Source organism: Urocitellus parryii, chromosome 2 (genome assembly GCF_045843805.1).
Source record: "Urocitellus parryii isolate mUroPar1 chromosome 2, mUroPar1.hap1, whole genome shotgun sequence".
NCBI classification, from domain to species: Eukaryota; Metazoa; Chordata; class Mammalia; order Rodentia; family Sciuridae; genus Urocitellus; species Urocitellus parryii.
This window is the reverse complement of record NC_135532.1, coordinates 71,118,802-71,141,651: the sequence shown is the minus strand read 5'-3', so window position 1 is coordinate 71,141,651 and position 22,850 is coordinate 71,118,802. Positions and strand designations below refer to the sequence as shown.

The window sequence follows — 22,850 nt, the reverse complement described above, 5'->3', positions numbered from 1 at the left end:
GCTTAGTCTTAAATATTGTGATTCTTAGTGGTATCCCAATAATTATTTACTAAACATCAGTTTTACTAGGCATTATAGGGTAACCCATGCTTATCCTCAAGGATTTTATATGTATTGATTAATATAAACCACTTAAAGTGTGAACATAATATAGATTCAGGCAATTTATTAAACACTGTAAGTACTTTAGTAACTTAGCGAAGTATCTTTGTCACTGGCATATGATGGAAAATAATGTAAAGTTAATCAGGGGGTTGGGGTTGTGGCTCAGTGGTAGAACACTTGACTAGCACAACAAGGCACTGGGTTCGAACCTGAGCACCACATAAAGATAAATTTAAAAAATATTGAAAAAAAAAATCAGGTAGTAGAACTGAAGCTTAGATATTGAAGGATAGGTCAACTTACATATAGTTATACTATGATTTTTATTTTAACCTTTTGAAAATTTAGATTTAATTATTGATAGTCATGTTCCTGCCTTGAAGCAACTAACATATTTTGTCAGGACATAAAAGAAACGGTGTATGTTTAAGAAATAACTGGGATGATTAATATTTAAGGATGAGGAGTGTGGAAAGTCCTGTGCTTGATGGAGTCAAAGGGATAAGGAAAGGAATCAGAGAACTAGAAAGGAATTTGGAGATAATATAACCCAATTTTTCCTGGCTATGTACATCACTTTCATACCTTCCACAAGGGAAATGAGATCCAGATAACTTAAGTGTCTTGCATATAGTTATATAGCTAATTAGGAAACTAGCAATGAATATGCTAAAATAATCCAAACAAGCAAGTTCAGTTTATTATGATTGTGTTTTGCTGAGACTAAGATGATTTTGCTTTGAGAAATATTCAAAATCCCTAAATGGAAATTTTTTCATATCTTTGGAGACTTGAATTCTACTCAAAAGTTAGTGATATTTCACATTACAAATTACCAATCTTACATAGAAATACAGGTCTAAAGTTGAACTTTTTCATCATAACTTGTGTAATTGAAACACATGAGATATATCAGAAGAAAAAAAAAGCCAACATTAATCAAAGGACCATTGGCTATTGCACATTTTGATTTTGACTAACAGACTACTTTCTTTAATTTATCTGCTGAGACCAGTAATAATGGAGATAAAAATCATTGCTAAAACTTAGAGCATTTATTTTATAGCATGTATTATTCTTTATGCTTTAAAAAACAATTCATTATATTAGGAGTTATTTGAATCACCCTTTGTTATGCTCATTTTTGAGATGAAGAAGGTGAAACATCAAGAGATGAAGTAACTTGTTTAGGTTTACACAGTAACTAGCAGAACTGGTTTCTGAGTAGCTCTACTGTCCATTCTCTTATGCTCTACAGAATTTGTGTGTGTGTGTGTATGTGTGCACGCGCACACACACGTGTATGATTAATGAATGATTATAGTTTTAGTTAGGGGTGAGAATTTAATATATAAGGGACCTAAATTTTATATGATAAAAGTTACTCCTATATATGGTAAAAAAAATTCCACAAACCAAAAATAGGCAGAATATAGTGTGCTTAATTTTTAAATGTCTTGTAAGAGGGTGTGGGATAACAGAATGTATAGTAAGTGAAAACATGGTTAGTTGGAGTGTTAAACTTTCTAATCAAAAGACCAGGATTCGCATCTTAGTGTTTGACTTAATTACTTTCAGAAGATTACTTAAATTCTCTGAATCTTTTTTACCCCCATTTATTGGGATTGATACAAAAAATTCATAGTATTTTGATTATCCAGTATGCTGTTTTAAGAACAAATATAGCATGTTCTGGGCTTGGAGTAGTAAGTATAAGAGGAAGGTCAGTTAGGGAACTCAGACTTTGACCATTGTTACTTCATTTAAAGAATAATATCCCTCAAGTCTGTTCACAAATTCTGGAAAGTATGGAATTGGAAGTGAGATTGGAAGATAGGGCTACCCTTTATCTTATAATACCAAGTACTAAAATAAATTATTCACCATTCTTTTCTATTAACCAGTATGAATTGTTATGTATTCTGGGTGATATATATGTTTTTAATGTCATTGGGATTGTGGATGCTCCAGAATATTTATTTGGTGAAAATACTTTTTTCTTTTTAATTTAAAGCAATATGGTGAAATTGAAGATTGTCAGATTGATGACTCTTCACTTCATGCAGTAATTACATTCAAGACAAGAGCAGAAGCAGAAGCAGTAAGTATTAAAAGTAATTTATCGGGCTGGGGATGTGGCTCAAGCAGTAGCGCGCTTGCCTGGCATGCGTGCGGCCCGGGTTCGATCCTCAGCACCACATACCAACAAAGATGTTGTGTCCACCGAGAACTAGAAAATAAATATTAAAAAAAAAAAAATTCTCTCTCACTCCCCCCTCTCTCACTCTCTCTTTAAAAAAAAAAAAAGTAATTTATCAAAAATTTGGATTTAAATGATTAATAATTTTTAAGGTTTAATATAATGAATGTTTAAATTTAATGAATAAATATGTTTGACAATAGGTAGAATATTTGAAGTGGAACTCATGCTGTAAGAAATGTCCTAAAGCAGTTAGGCAAGTCTGCCTGTAGCGTTATAACAATTAGAAGATATATACATACACGTACATGCATACATATATGTAGAGAGAGTGAAAGAGTATGTAATAGTCATCAAGTTGAATGTTAAGTTATATTTTTTTAGACATCATGAAATCTTTTCAAATATTTTTTAAGGATACAGATCCTACCCTACTTTCCATTATTATTCTTTCTTAACTCTCCCAGAACACAGTCTGCTTTGACAGAATGAGTTGTAAGGGTTAAGATAGAAGCCCAGAGAATATAATCCTGATGTCTTCCCTTCTTTTTTTTTTTTTTTTTTTTATTTTTAGTTATAGATGGACACAATACCTTTATTTGTCGAACCCAGTGCCTTGTGTGTGCTAGGCAAGTGCTCTATCACTGAACCACAAGCCCAGTCCATGTCTTCCCTTCATACTTATCTCTCATCTGTTGCTTCCTAGTTTCCAGCAGGCTGAATTCTAAAGTGCCTCTAGCTTAGCATATCCCCAAATAGACTAGTACTTCTTGCTCAAGATATGATATGTAGCTCTAGTTTTTAGAGTACTCTTAGTATAGTTGTTAATGTTGAGTGGTCTTTTCAGAGACTGACCAGAAGTTATCTTCACGTGTGGGAGATTCATAATAGCCTTTTTAGCCCTGTATATTCTTTATGTGGAAGACAATGTAACTATTTTGTCTTTGGCATTACTGAAAACACAAGATAGTTTTCCAGACAGTTAACTGTAAGATGCCTTTTAAAAGTTTTAGGTTGATGGTGATCTAAATAATCAGTTTTGAAAAACCTTCTAACTTGTTTTATTCTGTTTGTATCCCCTGTCAGCACAATGGAACATCACTGAGGGTTAACCTGGTAGGAGTTACTCTCTGGGCATTATAGCAAGTGTTAAGATTGTGAGTCTGCTAAGTCTTAGAAATGCATTTACTGGAACCCTAGAATAATCTAGTTTCTGGTGGGGTGTGTATGGGTGGTTAAGTTAGGGTATTATTTCATAGAATAGGAATCCCTGATCCTTGAGTTTTTATCCTTTAAAATCTAGGGAACTCTCAGGTAGGTTTTGTTTTTGGTTTTGTGGTACTGCAGATTGACCTGTCATCTATGCTAAGCACACACTCTACCACCAAGTTACACCTAACACTTAAAAATCTAGTTTTGAGTCTTATATCACGTAAAGACCTTTTGTCCAAGTAAAAAGTCATTTATTTATGATTGTGAGAGTTTAAATATTCTTTCAAATTTATGTTTTGTTGAAAAATGTAGAACTTTAATCAAGTTTTCTCTGAAAGATATTGGTATGTACAAGCCATGTAATAAGCTTCCCTTTCAAAGTCAGTTTTGGTGACAATTTTAAGTCCATTGATAGGTTGTTTGAGTAACATTTCTTTATGTTTTTCTTATTTTCTAGGAAATAGCGATATTATAAAACAATGATAATTGTTATTGGACAAGAGGTTAAAAATGATATTACCAAGTTTGTAGATTTAGTAAGAACCTGTATAAAAATACCACAATGAATCCTGATAGTCAAAATAATAATGATGATGATGATGATGATGATGATAAAGGGAGATCAGTAGAGTAGAACAAATAATAATAATTTAAAAGGGAGATCAGTAAAGGAGAGCAAGTAGATCAGAGGAAGGGAAGGGGGTAAAGAAAGGGAAGGTATTATGGAATGAAACATGAAAAAGTTGTTATGTGTGTGTGTATGAATATGACATAATGAATTCTATTATTATGTATAATTAGAATGCACAAATAAAAAAATATATGTACTAATCACTGAATATTTGCATGGGTAAGAAAAAAACTAAAAACCTTTTAAAATAATTTCTGGAAGTTTTGCTCTTGGTAAGCCCTATTGACATACTCCTTTCTTGGATATCGACTTTTCTACCTTAGATGTTTATTTTTCAAAATTTATTTATTTTTTATTAGCTACACATGACATTACAATGATCTTGGCAATTCATACATTTGAATCATTGGGGTATTTTTATTTTCCAAACTGAATAACAATTTAAAAGCCAAGAATTAATATATAAGAAAGACTTAAGGAGTTACATATATCTAGAGAGTGTTACCTGTTCAGTGTAAATACCATTTTAGTTGGATTTTTTTAATAGGCTGGAAGAAATAACTCCCCCTGCTATGATAAATATTTGGTATTAAGTTATAAAAGTTGTGAAACCATAAACATTTCTTAAGCCAAAAAGTTTCTTAAAAATTTATAACACTTTTTGAAAAGAATAAAAAGGTTGAAGCTGATCATATATAAGCAAAATACAGATGAGAAAAGTAATTTTGAAATTTCTTGATATTAGGGAACAAAAGTGGTTAGGAATTTGAAAATTGGTGCTTTTGAGTTAGGGGGTGCCTTTTTTTTTTTTTTTGCCAGGGAAGAATGCTTAAAAAATTAAAAAAGATTGTTATGTACTATTGCCATTATATATGTAAGAAATTCTAATACCAAAAATATAAGCGGATGTAATTCAATATGAAAGATAGGCCTTTCCAAGAAAAGAAAATTATCAGCTTTTGCTAGTGTTTATTTCTAACTGATATTCTTTTCTTATTTTCTGGACCATTGTTGTTGATGAGCAAATGAATTTTTCTTTGTTTTTCAATAAGCCAATAGGTACATAATAGTTCTAGGTGAAAGTACAGGTATAATATAATTGAGTCATTCAGGCATACCTGAAGAGAAAAATTTTCCCCAGGAAAAAAATTGAAGTATTTTAAAGAATATAAGCAGAATACTTTAAATTTTAAGTTTAGGTAGTTATTACACTTCGATTCTGGTTAGTAAGAAAGTGATTACTATTATTTTTTATTTTACTTTCTACTTATCACTGTGCCAGTGTATTCAAGATGAGTAAGTATCCAAATAGAATTTAGAAAAAAGTAGACTCATCACATGACTGATTAGATAGAATGTTATTTTTCATACTCTCAATTTTACCAGTATGTTTTTTAGGACACTAGGTTCTTGTTTTCAAAATGAGATGGTGAAGGGGTGGTTAAGTTACTGTCTTAGAAGAATCAGTCCCAAAGATGAAGCCCATGAAACTTAGAAGTATAGTTTTTCATATCAAAAAGAAAGAACCGTGTTCTACGCACACATTTTAACACCCATCCCTCAACTTGCAATAGTTGTAAGATTTTACTGATTCAAAACCTGTAAGTTAGGATCTGATATATAGTAAAGTCTCTATTAGCCATTATTGTATTATTGTGCTTTTTTTTTTTCTTTAATATGAGGAGTGATTGGCAAATTAGTGGAACAGGATAAAGGCAAGATGGAGTAAATGTTATCAAAACTCTTATTCTGTAGAACTTCTAAAATTAGAAGTACAGAATTGGATTTGTAGAGAATACAGTATCAATAGTCAGAAGTTGATGAAATTTATTAAGTAAATGGTAAATTTATAGCAAGAACAATGTTAGATAAGAAATGATATTATATATTTTTCATGTGTGCTTTTATTGTCTTAACAATTATGAATGGTATATGAAGGGCACTGTGCTTGCAGAATTAATTAACATTAGGTTTGAAGCTTGGGAGAAAGTAGCTATGTGCCTTGAGTTCCAGAGTTGAAGGAATGGAATTCATCGAGGTCATCTAAAGTAACTCCTGCCCCTAAGCACCTATACCTTAGAACAGTTTTTGCCAGTTTCCATAGAACTCTGCTTTGGCACAGTCTCTCATAACAAAGAATTTTCTTGTCAGATAAGCTTGAGAAAGGCTCATTTTGTATAATCCATATGGAACCACAATCTAAAGGACTTGAGAATTGAGAAGGTAAACAAACTTGTCTAATTTTGCATAATCTACCTTTTTTTAAAGTTTCATTAAAAAAATTGTTTTCCAGAAACTTTTTCCATGTAAGACTTGGAACTCATAACTACTTTTCATAGTTATTTCTTTCTCCTTTGTCAGATGATCAGCCTTTTTTCTTTCTGTTGTGTGTATGCTTGCTTTCCTTTCTACATTGCAATAAGCCTCAAATGAATGTGTGTATGAATAAATGGTCAAAGGACTGGAGGTAAGCCTATGAATAAAATGCTTTAGCTTGAAGACACTTTTTTTAGTAGGTCATAGTATAGATATTAGAATTGTAAAATGAGTTCCCACAGGCTCATCATTGAGCTTCAGCAGTTATCCACTGCAGCCAATCTTACATCTCATTCACTACAACAACATTTCCCTCCCTATATTGGAGCTATGTCATTTCATCTGTTCATATTTCAATGTGTACATCTCAATAATAGAACTGTAAAAAAAAAATAGAACAGTATAATGTTTAAATATGTTATTTCTTAAATATCAAATATCCAGTGAGAACTTAACTTTCCTTGATATTTTAATAATAATTTTTAAGCATTTCATGGTTATTGATCCATTGTTCTCAGTTATTAATGTTCAAATTGTCCCATTTTTGCCCAATAAACTGTATAAATTGGTTCTTGAATCTTTTTGACAGGATTCTAGTGGTCTAAATAGTGTCCTTGTTTTCTAATTTTAAAAAGGTATTCTTGGCTCACTTTATACTTTTTCTCTTCAAGCATGGAATTTATTATTTTTCTAAGGAACTTTTCTTTTTTTAATTAAACAAAGAAACCACAGTCTGAGTACTAGGGATGCTAAGTATGTTATAGTCACTAATCCTTTTCAGTGATCAAAACTGGGAATAAAAAAAATATACATATTATACATACACGTGTGTACATACATATATGCATACATTAACTTTTAATGCTCTTGCCATAATGTGTATATTACATAATGATTTTACCACTTGTCAAAGACAAAACAAAACAGAAAATCATGGTTATGTAGTTTTGTCTTCATTATTGATACAGCGAGGTATCAAACAGTTTTATCTTGTAAAATGGGAACTCATTCAGTTTGTTTTTTGTTTTGTTTTGAATAAAGACAGTGTCTCACTGTGTTGTATAGGCTGGCATCAAATATTGGATTGTCCTGCTTCTTCCTCTTGAGAACCCGAGACTACAGGGTTATGATACCATGCCCAGTTTTCATTTCAGTTTTGATTCACTTTCCTCCTATGATTGAAGTTGAGCTGTTTTCACATGCTTAAATGCTGTTTATTTCTATTTCTGTTAACTTAATGCCATTTGCCTATTATTTTGCTGAGTGGTCTACTGATTTCTCATAATTGATTTTTGTGTATTCTTTATGTGTTTGTCCCTCTCTTATCAAAGCATACCTCTCAATGTCTTCCTTCCCTAGTAGATGCCTGAGACTTCAGACAGTGCCAAACCTTATTTATACTGTACTCCGCCCCACAAACATGAGATAGCTATTGTAGGAGATTTACAATAGTAATTAGAAATAATACAAGTTATATAAATGTGATTTTTCTTGGAGCAAGTAGTATATATAGTGTGGATGCTTTGTGGACAAAGGTATAATTCACTTTCCATGTAGAATTGAGATTTCATCATAGTACTCTGAATGGCAATGAATTGTTTATTATCAGGAATTTTCCATTAATATTTTTGGATCAAGTTTGACTGAAACTTTGGAAAGTAAAACCACCGTAAGGTGGGACTGTGTTAGGAAATCAGCTCATAAATTACTATAATGGTGCTTAGAGAGCAAATTCAGGGCCAGACACATTCTAGGCAAATGTACTACCACTGAGCTATGCCACCATCCCATAAGTTAGATTTTTCTATGTATATATATGGGAGGGGAGAGACAGTGTATAGTGCATATTATTTGTAAAATTTTCTACCATTAATGCATCTTTTTATTGCTGTTTTGTATGTGGGAAGATTGGTCATCTCTAATTAGCTATATAAATACCATCTTAATAAATTATCTTTTGATATTTTTGTTTTTCAATACTATGTGTGAGGCTGGATTTTTTTTTTTTTTTAGAGAGAGAGAATTTTTTAATATTTATTTTTTAGTTTTCGGCAGACACAACATCTTTATTTGTATGTAATGCTGAGGATTGAACCCAGTGCTGCGTGCATGCCAGGTGAGCGTGCTACCGCTTGAGCCATGTCCCCAGCCCAATGATGCTGGATTTTTATCTTAAGATAGAATATAAACTTTGCATGTTTTGTTAAAAGCTGTAGAGGTTTTTGATCAGAAATGGATTTTTACCATGCCTTTTTTATTTATTAAGCTATGAAGGTCCCCCTCCCTTCCATTTGTATTGCTCCCTAACATTGAACTAACCATTTCTGGTATAAATCTCATTTTTATTTTTCTTTGCTAAATCATTGAAATCTGCTCTTCTCTCTTCCTTTCTCCTCCTCCTTCTACCTCTTTCCCCCCTTTTCTTAGGGAGGTATTAAGGATTGTACTCAGGGGACCTCAGCCACTGAGCCATATCCCAGCCCTGTTTTGTATTTTATTTAGAAACAGGGTCTCACTGAGTTGCTTAGCACTTCACTTTTGCTAAGTCTGGCTTTAAACTAGTGATCTTCCTGCCTCATACTCTGGGATTACAGGTGTGTGCCACCGCGCCTGGCTCTTGCTCTTCCCTTTTTAAACCAAGTTTTAAAAGTAGGATTGGATTGCAAATTTTAGGGGAAGCATTATTTTTGTCAGGAATCTGTATTACCGGTCTTTATAAAAGTAATTGGAAAGTTTCCATCTTTTTTTGTGCTCTGAGATTTAGGTAGATGTTTCTTATAAGTTTATTAGAATTCATCTGTGAAACTTAGGACCTAGAACACTTTATAGCATATCTTTTAAAAAGTCTGTAGAAATGATTGCTTTAGGGGGCTGGGGATATAGCTCAGTTGGTAGAGTGCTTGCCTCACATACAGAAGGCCCTGGGTTCAATCCCCAGCACCACCAAAAAGAAAAGAAATAATTGCTTTAGATTTTTAAAATATCTTTTCTGACTTTAGCTTGGTACTTTGGTAGTTTATTTCAAAGAAATGTCATCTTTATATAGATTGACTGTATTTGCATTGGGATGAGGAAATGTAATTTTATCTTAAATCAGAAGTTATTTGCACTGTGTAACTTTTAAAAAAATTCTAATTCTGTAACATTTTTATGCGGCCATGAACTAAAAAACTTGCAGCTGGATTTTAATAGGCACAAAATCTTTTGACTTTATCATAAATTTATATGTGCAGATTTAAAATTTATACCTGGGGACTTTAATATTACACAACTCTGTTCACAAGTCACAGAACATGTAATTGTTTCTACATTTCACATTATGCTGTACTTTTGAGATTGTACTATAAATCTTATGACTATGAGTTATTTCAATATGTTGCTAACATTGATTTATGTTCATTCATGTTACTTTAATTTGAATGTTCTGTTTCCAAACCAGTCACTTTATGTAGCAAGTACTTAGTCTTGACTATTTCCTTAGTTCAAATTTTATAATATTCAGTTCTAAAAGCTTTGTAGGAAATACTCTTCTTTCCAGTAGAACAGCTCAGGGTTTTCACTTCATTTATTGAGATGTTTATATTTATAACAGTTATACATCAAACATTTTTATGGTAGTTATGATTATTTAATGTAATTTGATGATAATATACATGCAAACTTTAATTAGTTTAATTAGTTACTATACATGTCATTTTTAAATTAACAATTAAAATGCAATAAAATTCACTTAGCCTATTAATTCTAATTTAGACATTGATTCAGAAACTACAGCCAAGAATTTGAAATTGAAGTGCCTTGGGATTGTTGTTTTATATAGTAGCTATTATTGTATTGTAAATATATTTCTTCTGGTCAAATATTGGTCAGTAGTAAAATAGCTTTACTCAGTTATGAAAAATTATTGTTGTATTCTTTTGTAAAGTTTATTGAATCACAAGTCTGGTGATTTTTAGAAATAAATAACCATAAAAAGTAAATTGCAAATTATAATAATAAATAGTAAAACCAAAAAAGCAAATGAGTAGATAGTCATCTACAGTTGAATTTGGCTATTTTGATTTAAATATTAGGCACTACAAAATTTATCTTTTTCAGAAATTATTAATGTTCTATATACCAATGTTCTTAATTTTTTAGGCTGCAGTTCATGGAGCTCGTTTTAAAGGGCAGGATCTAAAACTGGCATGGAATAAACCAATAACTAATATTTCAGCTGTGGAAACAGAAGATGTTGAACCTGATGAAGAGGAAGTATGTTTTTCTTTTCCACTTGTTTTTGCCCTTTATTGTTCGTAGTATATATATAAAGTGTGATTTTTTTTTTTTTTTTAAATGGCCGTGATCTCCTCATAAAGCTTTTGTTCTTGAGCCATATTCCAGACAGGGGATATCAGAAAAATGCAGATGACTTTAAATTTTCTGGATTCATGACAAGGATTATTGATTACTAATCCAAAGAGAGAATATATGAAAGTCATATTTTAAATTTATGTGTATGTGTGCACACATATATTTAAATATCTATGTGTGCACACACACATACACTTAGTTTTCATTTACTCTTAGAAGACAATAATTATTCATTAGTTTTTATCCACAGGAAATTTGTGATATTTTAAGTTTTAGGATATCTATTCTATTCAATTGCTGTATTAATGTTTCAGCTTTCTTGTAATTCATATCGTTTTAGTTCATTAGTGAATGCCTACTATATGCTAGATTCTGTGATAGGCACAAGAATGAATAAGACACGGTCCCTATCAAGGAGCTTATAATCTGGAAAGGGGGGTGGTGGCAGATACATGAGAAACTAATTACAATAATAGGCAGTCTATTATGCTGAATAAAGATTTGAACAACGTGCTGTGAAAACCCTGAGGGAGGAGAGATTGTTTCTGTCCAAAAGAATATACAAGGGTGGTATTGACAGTGGAGCTGGACCCTGAGTGATAACATAGCTTTCCATAACCAGATTCTGGAGCTGGAAATATAGTGAGAAACGTATTTTAGGTAGAACCACAAACTTCAGAATAGGTATGGAAAAGTGCATTTTTCTTGGGTAATAGTGATTAATATGATGACTGAAAGGTGTGGGCATCTTAAACAGTGAAGTGAGAGAACGCTTTGAAACCAAAAATTTTAAAAGTAAACAACTCTGTTTTGCCTAGTCATAAAGGAAACTTTAGGGAAAAGTAAGAGGTTAAGAAATAAAGGTAAGGTGAGGAGACTAAATGATTCTTTTTTTTTTTTTAACCTTTGTTAGATTTTCATAATGGCACTTCATTTTGTTAGAAGAGCATTTCAAGGCTGTTATACATATCCGTAGTCAAATGAAAGAATAAAATGTATACTTTGAAACTCATATACATGATTTGTCATTTTATGTTTTAGATTATACCTTTGTCCTTCCATGAGTTTGAATTGAATGGGGAGAAAAGCAGGAGAGCTCCTGGTATTAGGTATTTTGAAAAGTCTGGAACAGCAGTCTGAGAAACTTTTATGAAGGGATTGGGGAAAAGAAAAGAATGCTATAAAATGTTTGTTACGTATAGCAGAAAAGAAATAATTAGTCAAATTTTTACAAACCATTAGTTAATTTAGTGTTCAGAGTTAGAATCAAAAGCCTAATGTTTTCTCTTTTTAAAGAAGTATTAAGTAGTAGTATTTTGAAGGTACAGATGGTGGTTTAATTTGTTAGATGCAGGAGAAATGGCATATACAAAGTCTTAACTTGGTATTGCTTTGATGCTTGTTTCTTGCAAGCAACAGAATAGAAATAATTGAGTGGATAACGATTACTTTTGTTTCTTTAATGTTCTAGCTTTAAAAATACCTATTGTATTCGACTCAGAGAGATCAGTGTTTAAAAGTGTCACCTTTTTTTTTTTCTTTTCTTTTTTATTTTTTTGTTGGGTAAATTCCTAAATACATTTTAACCTAAAGTTTCAGGAAGAGTCTTTGGTGGATGACTCATTACTTCAAGATGATGATGAAGAAGAAGAGGACAATGAATCTCGTTCTTGGAGAAGATGATTTGACTGATCATTGATCGGCATATGCTAGAACTCTACCTGTGTTTCATTAGTATTATCTAATGTACTTTTACATATTTGTAAAAACAATTTTTTGGTAAAATGTGATGAAGATGGATTTCACAAATAGACAAAAGAGAAGAAAACTACCTTCTGATCCTGTATTTTGAAAGATTGATGTTTGCATTTTATTTCAGTAAACAATTGCTAAAGACATCACACTAGAACATATGCAATGTTTTTATTACATACTTCTACTGAACATTACAGAATTCTTTGGGTTCTTTGTAATTTAATGAATAGGTCTGAAAAAATATGACCCAATACTTGTTATAATTTAGAGGATTTTGTTTTACTCCAAATAAGGAATGAATTTGCATTTAAAATCTTAATGAATGTTTTCAAAATGAATAGATAACATAGTACTCTAACTAAAGTCTCCAAGTTATGTATTCATAATATTACATAGTAGTATGCTTAGGCTTTACTATGTATTAGCCTTTTGTTGGACTTGTGTATGTATTTTATCACATGGGTTTTAATGATAATGGTGTATGACTGCTTTACATATGAGTCCTTATGCATCTGGATGTTAAAAATAAAGTGGAATGGTCTCTTAAAAAGAAAAGAAAAGAAAAAAGTGACAAAAAGAAAAAAAAGTCCAAGACAATGTTCCTTGATTAAAAAAAAAAAAAAAAAGAAAGAAAAAAGAAAAGAAAGAAAAAGAACAAAGGAAAAAAAAGAAAATAAAAAATTAAAATAAATAGACCATTCCAGATGGTGATCTACCCTTCCCCCCAATTATCACAAAAGAAGCTATAATCACTTATTCTTAATGATTAATGATACCTTTACAATAATGTACAATCCAATGTTTAAAATTCTACCACTTCAGTTTGGTTTCATCCTATAAATTTTCAACAGATGTCTTAAAATTTAAAAGCAGGCTGATTAGTTTGGAGCCAGACTTCAAGTAGAGCTAACATTTGGTGAATAAGAAAGCATCATTTTACATTTTGGATGTATGAAAGAAAACTTGACCATTTGAAGATGTATGAATAAAGAAATGTACTATAGATACTACTTTAGGAAAACACTGTTTGGTAAGTGTTCCAGTCTGATACTTTAAGTGTGCATTTCTTATACTTGTATAAAAATCTTTGAAATTTGCAACAATATTGTGATTTTTAAGTGGATTTCTCTGGCAAGTGAACATGATTATTGAAAGTTGATATAGCAGTTTTCAGGAAATAAATATATTCTTTGTAGAATGAGGGGGTAGGAGATTATTATACTTATTTTTAAAATCCATCATTTCAATTACAAGTGTTTCTGCCTCTCTTGAGATTATAGAGATAATATTAAAAATCACATTTAAAAAAAATCACTTTCTTTCATATTGGAGACCTTATAATCAAAAACTAATTCCACCACTACCATAGTCTGCTGCCAGTGAAGTTATTTATGGATGCTGGTTTTTTTTTTTTTTTTTTTTTTAACTTCCCCATACACTTTGGGTTGAAGTTGTACTTTCTTGATGGTAATACTATTTTGTAGGAGTGTTTTGACTTGCAGTTGCTTATATTTAAAATTACACACTCAGATTTCAGTTGTCAAAAATACTTACTTTACCAAAAACTTTACTTATATCTATGATATACTTTTATGTAGTCTTTTGTATGTTGACTATGTGCTATTTTGATTCATTAGGTAAGTTTCTTTTCTTTTCTTTTTAGTAGTCGTGAAAGGTGCCAAATTGGCAGAGGCTCACGTTTCTTCTCTTTACACCAAACAGGTATTATAAAGAAAGTAAATCTTTCGAAGGCCAGTTAAATCTCCATGCTGATTTTTGGCTTTATAATTTGATTAGTAAATTTTCGCCCAATGTTTCCAAAATTACTGTAAAATTCCCTTATAATGTACCTGAAATTACCTGCTTTGTTTATTTCAGCCCATAAACAGCTAACCAGAAACACCTAGCCTAAATTTCCTAGTAACCTAGAATTTTAAATGTTTTAACCATGTTGCTTTAAATGAATCAGAAGACAAGTGTGTTTCACTTTGATCTGACAGTATGAGGATTAAATATTACCAACATTCATTAGGTTCAGAAATTATACTTTTATAGACATTAGTATGGTTTTAATTATAAATATTACTTATTATGGATTTTTATGGGTATGTTTCTAAATACTCATTCTCTGTGTTGTACTTTTTACATGTTCTTTTATTTAAAGTATTCATTAATTTTAAGTAGTCATTAATTCCCATTTTACAGATAAGGAAACTTAGGGTAATAGAAATGGAGTGATTTACCCAAAGTCATGGCTCATGAGTGGAAGGACTAGATTTGAATATAAGCATTCTGATTCAGTGCCAACTTTTTGTGTTTTGTTTTTGGTACTGGGGATTGAACCCAGGAGTGCTTCACCACTGAGCTACATCCCCAGATTCCTCCCAACCCCCACCCCCTACCTTTTTTTTGTTGTTGTTTTGTTTTGTTTTGCTTTTGAGACTAGCTCTAAGTTGCTGAAGGCCAAACTAAGTTGCTGAAACTGGCCTTAAACTTGGGATCCTTCTGCCTCAACCTCACGAGTAACTGGGATTACAGGCGTCCCCACCTGTGCCAGCCCCCCAAAAATTTAAACTACATTACTACTTCTTTCCTAATTATTGATAAGTCATGAGATTGTGTTTATAGTAAATGTGGTAGTTCTTGTCTCAGAGATACTGCACAAAATTAATATATTTATTTGTCATCAGGAAGTTCATACTTTTACCCTCCCTTTTAATGCAGCACTTTGTTCATATCTTTGTTACAATTCTTATGTTGTAATATAATTTATCTGGTTTATATGTTACAAGCTCCTCTAGGAAGGGGACCATGTCTTATTCATCTTTTTATCTCTACTGCTTATCATAAAGCCTGGCTCATGTGGGCACTCAAATGTTTGTTGGATAATATAATGAATGAATGCATATTTAAATCTCCAGTAATGGGGTGACAATTACCTCCCTTGTTAATTCTTATCAATTTTACAAAAATTTCTTTTGATGGTCTTTTCAGTCACTGAGACCATTTTGCTAAACAGTGGATACAGTTAAACTTCTCTTTAGAGGGTTTATACTTACAGTCTTAGTGAAATTTCCACAATAATTAGTAAGGCATTAATATTTGGGAGTGTTAAATGTTATGATTTCAGAGGTAATATAGCCTTTGAGTTTCTATTAGAGAATGTGATTGCAAATACTGAGAATCACCAATCTAGTCCATCCCACTAATTTTTTATATCCAAAGGTGACCTAGTATAGAAAATTGGACAAGTGTTAAGAGATAACAGTTTTTGGTCTCAGCTCTGCAACTAACTGTGGCCTTAGACAAGTCTCTTACCTTATCCAGAGTTGTTTCCTTGTCTGTAAAATGAAAGGGGTTGGACTAGATGATCTCTAAGATCCCTTTCAAACGTGTAGTTTCTTTGGTGCTATTTTAGTGTTCCAAAACAATTTAATATACATAAATCAATTCTTTATGTCTGTTGTTGCTGCTGTTTCTATCATCTTATCAGTGGAAACAACTTAGATGTCATTTTGATAATACATATAATATATCTCTTGGTACAGTTTTATATGTAGACTTCCCAAATTCCATTCAACCTACTAATAAGTAAAAATTAACTTCTCTATTCACTAGCAACTTCCATTTCCCTATTATAACTTTTCCTTTTGTTTCTAAACTCAAGGTTTAAAAATAAAAATATCTGCCTGTAATGCAAAAAGTCTCTTCATATGCAAATATGGATTTAAATCTACTCTATTCATTTCAGTTTACTTTCTTTTTTTTACAATATGCTACCTAAAAGTAGAAACATTTTTAAATTCTATAATTCAACTAACAAGTTTTTTGCTTTACTGTACATATATGAGCTGTTGCAGGCAGAGTTGGGGATGGGAAAGGATTAAGGGCAATGTAGGTTATCTGCTTATAAGAAAAAACAGGAAAATTATATATTACTGGTTAAAAGATTGATTAGGATTACCTCAAGGGATGGTTGAGTTGTCATTTTACATATTTCAGTATTTTATGTCTCTAAGCAGTTGTTGTTTTAAGTGTTATTGGATAATTGTAACATTTTAAAAATTAAGTATTTGATGCCCATACATTTAATGAAACTATGATGCAGGAATGGAGAATATCCCATAACTTTTGTTTTATCGTCATATAATCCAATGTAACAACCAGTAGTGTAAAGACAAGGCTTCACTGTTTTAGCTGATTACTTATAACAAGTATAGCTGAACTTAATAGAAGAAAACATCTTGTTACTAAAACTGGTTTTGGGGCACTGTATTTCCAGTCTTATTTGGAACACTAACTATTGGGCATAAAGGTCTTTAAAAAAAAAAGCAGTTGCTTGTTTGGTATGTTGAAATATTAATGATTGTATCAGAGTATCATACAGATTTAATCCATCCATATTTTCTTTTTCCCCTTACACATAAAACAGACTAATTATAGAAAATTAGATTTAGTTCTCCTAGAATTTACCTAAGTATTTATGAGCCTCTCCCCCTTTTATAAAAAGTTTGCTAGCCTTTTAAAACAGATGTCCTGTATGATTGTTAAATTAGTTCACTTTTTTGAGCTTTCTTTCAGAACTTCTAAAATCCTATAAATTAAAAATGGAAATTTAATGTAGAATTAAATCACCACTGTAAAATATTTGTAAGGCAGAAGGAAAATTTCTTTTTCCCATGTATTAGAAACTTATTTTTGTTAACATCTTGAACTGGCTAGTTCTAAGGTATGTATACGATTTTTAGAAAAGAGTAGTTCTATTTTTTTCTCTTTGACATTATATACTTATCAAATGAAACAGTCTTCTAAGATAGCTACCTAAAAGTCCTAGGAAGAAAGAAATTTTGGTGAACATTACCCCCATTGTCAATAATTTCAAATGGAAACATCATACTTCTTTAGTAGAAAAACACCTAATATCTTGCACTTTGTTAGTATTTTGTGCTCATTACTTAATTAATTGAAAACACTTTTAATTTCACATCCCATTTTTATATTTACTCCTTCCTAAGTCTCTCCCTTCCTGTTTCTTTATTTCATCCATTCACTTTTCTTCTCATCATCCAAAGTTAGTCTTTCTTGGTATACCAGATACTGTCTCATTTTGATGCATTTCTTTTTGACCTTAGTACTTAGTATAGAATTTTATACCATACAGAGTGTTTAAAGAATGAAATGGTAATTGAATGGAATTTAAGGAAATTAGTTATACCTTGCAATTACTTTTAAGAAAATTTTTATTTTTATTTAAAATACCTTGGAGTTCATATTTTTAAAATTTTTCTCTGCCTACCCACACCTCTATGAATATATAACCTGATAAGGATCTAGATTTCCTAACTGAAAATTTCAGTCAGAACCATGTTATAGTGCTATGAGTTTTGGAAGCTTGATGTTTCAAAGAAGCATGATGCAGAGAAGTTTTGTTAAAATCACTTTAGTCCAAAGCTAGTCCTTTGTGTAATTTGTCTGCAACTTTGATTATGATTCCTTTCTCAAAAAGATTATTTTAATGTTTAGAAAAGTTGGAGATCAATTTATGGTGTGACTCAATTTTTAGAATTATTTGCTTCTTGCAAAGTTTTTTTTTAATAGTCTTCTCTTTTTTCAGCAGAGAGAGATCATCATTGCCTGAATTTAGTTTTGTGACTACAAGAGCAAGACCTGTTCCTGTCCGGAGACGACTGTTAATGATAATATCATCCTATCATTTTGTTGCCCTTTATCAATTGAATAGATGTTTACATGTACTATAATTAGCATTTTATCTTTACAGTACACCTGAGTCCAGAAGTATCTGAATGTGTGTTCTGTGTGACCTTATTCATAAAGGTTTTTTCCCCTTACATTATAGCCACTATTTTTTTAAACACCTTAAAGAAGGAACAAGGCCTCTTAGTTTCCTAATATGAGTACATCAACCTCAGCCAAATTGCGAATTGTGTCTGGGAAATCTATAAAGCCATGATACTGTGTGTGTTCATGAGCATGAACAATTTATAATGAAGAAAATGAATTAAAAAGTTAAGCATAGTTTGGTTTTAATTTTTTCTTGGTTTTAAGTTATATTTCTGAGATTACAATAGTCACTTAAAATAATTTTGAACAAATGAGATATTTTTACACACTGTAATGCTTGCCCATTTCTTAATGAATATACTTCATTGCCAGCACCACTTACCCAAATATTTTTTTTAATTCTTAGCTCTTCAAAATCAACAAGGAGAATAATTTTCTTTTTGAGTAATAAATGATGATCTGTGGATTATAAATATTGAAAGAGATCTATTAAATGTCCAATTTACACAGCTTTTCCTGTTTTCTTCACTTGTAATCAAACATCAAAAGATGATCAAAGATGAGCAAGGGGAAATAGTATAATGTGTCTAACATTGTTAAAGACTATATAGTTTCAGCTGCTTTAAAAAGTGTATAGTGCTTGGTTCCGTAGCACATATACTAAAATTGGAATGATACAGAGAAGATTAGTATGGCCCATACTCAAGGATAACACAAATTCGTGAAGCATTCCATATTTTTAAAAATGTGTGTACAAATTATTTATAAACAGTGGCTTAGAATTACCAAGACTATGATTAAATCTCATGTACACTCAATATTCTTTTTAAAAAATTTTCTCAGTATTCCTTCATAGATTCTTAGGCATTTAAGCACTCAAGTCTTTATTAGAAAAGTCAAGTTACACTGATTCTATTCACCATTTTTTTTAAGTTCATCCAGACATACTTTTTTTGTGTGCAAAGCTGACTATTCTACATTATTTTCCCCTTGAATATGCATCGTGATTGTCTTCATAAAAAATGAAAAGAATAATAAATACATAGTATTATCTGTTTTGATCCACATTGGTTACACAGGCATGGTTAAGGGAAAAGTCATATTGTGAAAAGTCTTCTGATAGTTATTAACAAGGCATTTGTTTTCTTAAACTTGACTTTTTTGAGGGGGCCGGGGGCACTCGCATTTACAAACTAGCAGGTAGCTAGCTACCGGGAATTCAAAAACATTTTCCCAGATTAGTTTGGTACTTTTGATTTTCAAGGAAGGACCCTCTGCCCCTAAAGTAGTAGTTCAGCTGCTAGATTAGAACCCAAAGAACATCTTCTGAAGAGACCCTACTTGCTCTTAAGTTTTTTTTTAATGGATGTGGACCATCTACCACCACCTTCAACTTTGTCATGGTTTTTCCCTTTGCTTTTAAATTAAAGCAAATTGAATATGCCAGTGGGAATCAAAAGTCAAGATGATTTGATTCTCATTAAGATCATTGTGTTTTTTGAAAATTGCTGTGAGATCCAGTTGGTCAGTTATGTATTTAAATCCTCATATGTTGATTAAAGATAGGTTCTCATTTTTTAAATTTTCTTAAATAGGATTCTCATGGAGCTATGTGTAGATAACTGTACAGAATCACTTTTATGTAATGAATGAAGTGGTTTACCTCTGCATGATTGCATTATGGAAGCCTTTTATATATCTTTATATTTTTCAATATACTTAGATTTTACACTATTAGCCACTCTAGTCATGCTATATTTGTTTTTTTAATAGAGTTTATAAATATTTATGCTCAAAGTACAGATCAACTGAATATTTTTGGTCTTGTTTACAAGATAATACTTTAAAGTGATACAGGCCCCTCAAGTGTCTTAGGAAAAAGTCGTTGGTGCTACAAAACCTTTCGTTAATCATTTTGAACCTGTTGTCTAGACTTTGCTAGGCTTTAATCTATGATTGCTTATGATTTATTCTAATCTAGCAGCATAATTATAAAAGTGGTTCACGCTGAGTCAAGTAAAGAGCCCAGCCTATTTGAAACACCTCATAATTTAAGGAAATGGTACAGAATGACTGTACACTTATTTGTGCCCAGCTTCCCCTAAAAGATTATTTTGATAAGAAGGTTATTAATTTGACTAAAATTTTAAATGTATTCAGCATGGCTGTTTTCTCATACGTCAATTGGAAAACTTCTCTAGTACTAAAATATTATGTAATCTTACTCTGCTTCAAGTTGCCTTCTTTCACTCAACAGTAGGCAGAGTAATTCTTGACTATTTGCAGAATACTTGATGAGTTATTAAGAGATGTATTATTACATTGTACAAGTTTTGCATTGATGTGTAGAGTTTTTGTTTTGTCCCCAAATTTTATTCCAGCACCTTAGTGAATGTTCTTAAGATACTATTGTTAAGTATCAGCAAAGCATTCATATATGTTTACTTTTGATTCTCAGAATCCTGAACTTGTTTTGAGTGGTACTACTTCAGAACATATTGTCTGGCACAAGATTTCCTTTAACAAGTGGTTTGTTTTAACTTAGTTTCTGTGGACTGCTGAATCTAAAAACACCAAAGGAGTTTTTTCTTGTCTGAAGACTGGATTGTTCCAGTGTTTAATACCTGTGCCCATAAGTATCCCATTTCATGAATGTGTGTTGGCATGGGGAAAAATATTCCCTGCTCTTTGAGTGGAGCGAAAGTAATTGGTTAAGCTGTAGCAGCTTTTTGTTTATTTTTAAAGTGATAATAAAACTTGAACTTAAAAAGGCAAAACTTGAACTAGAAACTACTCTTGTATGCTTAGAATGTTTATAGTATTACATGGTTTATGTGGGGTTGTCAACATTTTTATTATTTATAGTTGAATTATGTTTTGTTTGTTAAATATCCATAATGTTTATTATTTTTATATTTCAAAAATTTTAAAATAAAATAGTCTTACTAAAAACAGTTGTTAACGTTTAGAATTGTCCTACATCTTGCATCAGCTATATTATTATGAACTAGAAAGATATGTACCCAATGGGCATTAACAGTTGAGAATTCTGAAAATTGTCTGTACAAAGAAATGGCTCCATATTTTCTCTTGCCTCTTCACCCCTCATTCTTGTTTTTTTAATTTAATTTTGGTTCTGATGTGTTGATAGCTTAATAACTCCTCTCACATATGCATACATAAATTTTCATTACCCTTTTCCTCTCTAGTTTCTGCCTCTTCACTGGTGGAATTTTTCTCTATTCATTTGTGGCCAACAATTTAGGAGTGATAAGTATAGAAATACTATTATGATGTCAAAGGAGGAATTCCATAGATTTCTAAAAGTGAAGTATCAATCCCCAAGGCCATTGAAAGCTTTCAAATTTCTCTTGAATTTTCACCTGAAGTTTTTTCCCTTCTGATCTGATTTGGCCTACTTTCCCAGCATTTAGCATGTTCATTTCATATTTAATTTTATCAAGTGGATTTTATGAAAACTTGCAAAAATGCATTTTCATCTCACTGTTTCAATAAAAAAATCTAAAGCGATAACGGTTGTGAAATGGAGAACTTTTGTTAATCTTGGTAAAATTATTTTAACAGTATAGTCATTTTATATATACACGTATATTTGCAGATGTATGTGTATATATTCATGCCTTTAGAGTATTTGAAGATTGTGTTAGCCTTCATTTAAACCCAAATATATTTTTTCCACAAAGAACAAACTTGTCCTTTTTAGTTCTTTTTAAAGATCATATGTAGGGCTGGGGATGTGGCTCAAGTGGTAGCGCGCTCGCCTGGCATGCGTGCGGCCCGCGTTCTATCCTCAGCACCACATACAAAGATGTTGTGTCCACCGAAAACTAAAAAATAAATATTAAAAATTTCTCTCTCTCTCTCTCTCTCTCTCTCTCTCTTTAAAAAAAAAAGATATGTAGTATGTGTCATTGTAGAGAAGCTAGAAATGTTAAAAGGCCAAAATGTAGTATAATAGCCTTTCATCTATAAATGATCACTAGACGTTTTTAAAATGTGACTATACAGTTTATTTTGTAGCCTATTGCAGAGTTAATACCATCTTTAAGAGTCCATCTTTTGTAGATGAATCATGTAATGAATCAATTCTTAGTTTGGGTAGATAGGCCTTTTCATTCCTTGAATGTATGAATACATCCTTGAAAATCTGTACCTTCGATTATTTGTGATACATCCTCAGAATTGCTTAGTCAAAGCATACTGATTTTTAAAACTTTTGATAAATTTTGCATTTTATCATTTACAAAGCTGATAATACATGCAAATATCTAGGTAGGTACTTATCATAATTTAACTTTGAAAATAGCTTAAGTTGAGTTTGTTTGCACATTTTAGAACTCAATTGAATTTATTCCATGTTTATATTATGGCAAATCATATTATGCTTATTAGTAAAATAAGTAAGCTGTGATATAGTATTGAAACTGTTACTGATGTTTTCCACAACATATAGTC

General features: G+C 31.4%; 1 protein-coding gene and 1 non-coding gene across 10 annotated transcripts in view; both read left to right on the top strand.

Annotated features, from left to right (window-relative positions):
• The window catches only part of Rbm26 (RNA binding motif protein 26), an 80,621-nt gene extending 58,469 nt beyond the window's left edge, over nucleotides 1-22,152 (top strand). For 7 of the 9 annotated variants that reach the window (XM_077795226.1, XM_077795220.1, XM_077795228.1 and 4 more), the window contains 3 exons: nucleotides 2,120-2,206; nucleotides 10,605-10,718; nucleotides 12,411-13,159. In XM_077795226.1, the coding sequence (XP_077651352.1) occupies nucleotides 2,120-2,206; nucleotides 10,605-10,718; nucleotides 12,411-12,500 (291 nt within the window). In that variant the 3' untranslated portion in view covers nucleotides 12,501-13,159. Of the gene's footprint in view, nucleotides 1-2,119; nucleotides 2,207-10,604; nucleotides 10,719-12,410; nucleotides 13,160-18,186 lie in introns of those variants that run through there. The other 2 variants (XM_077795225.1, XM_077795224.1) reach the window with 2 other exon arrangements.
• Nucleotides 19,011-19,115, top strand: LOC113190777 (U6 spliceosomal RNA). The gene has a single exon (XR_003301827.1). It is a non-coding gene; the product is annotated as a U6 spliceosomal RNA (small nuclear RNA).
• Nucleotides 22,153-22,850: the final 698 nt, after the last annotated feature.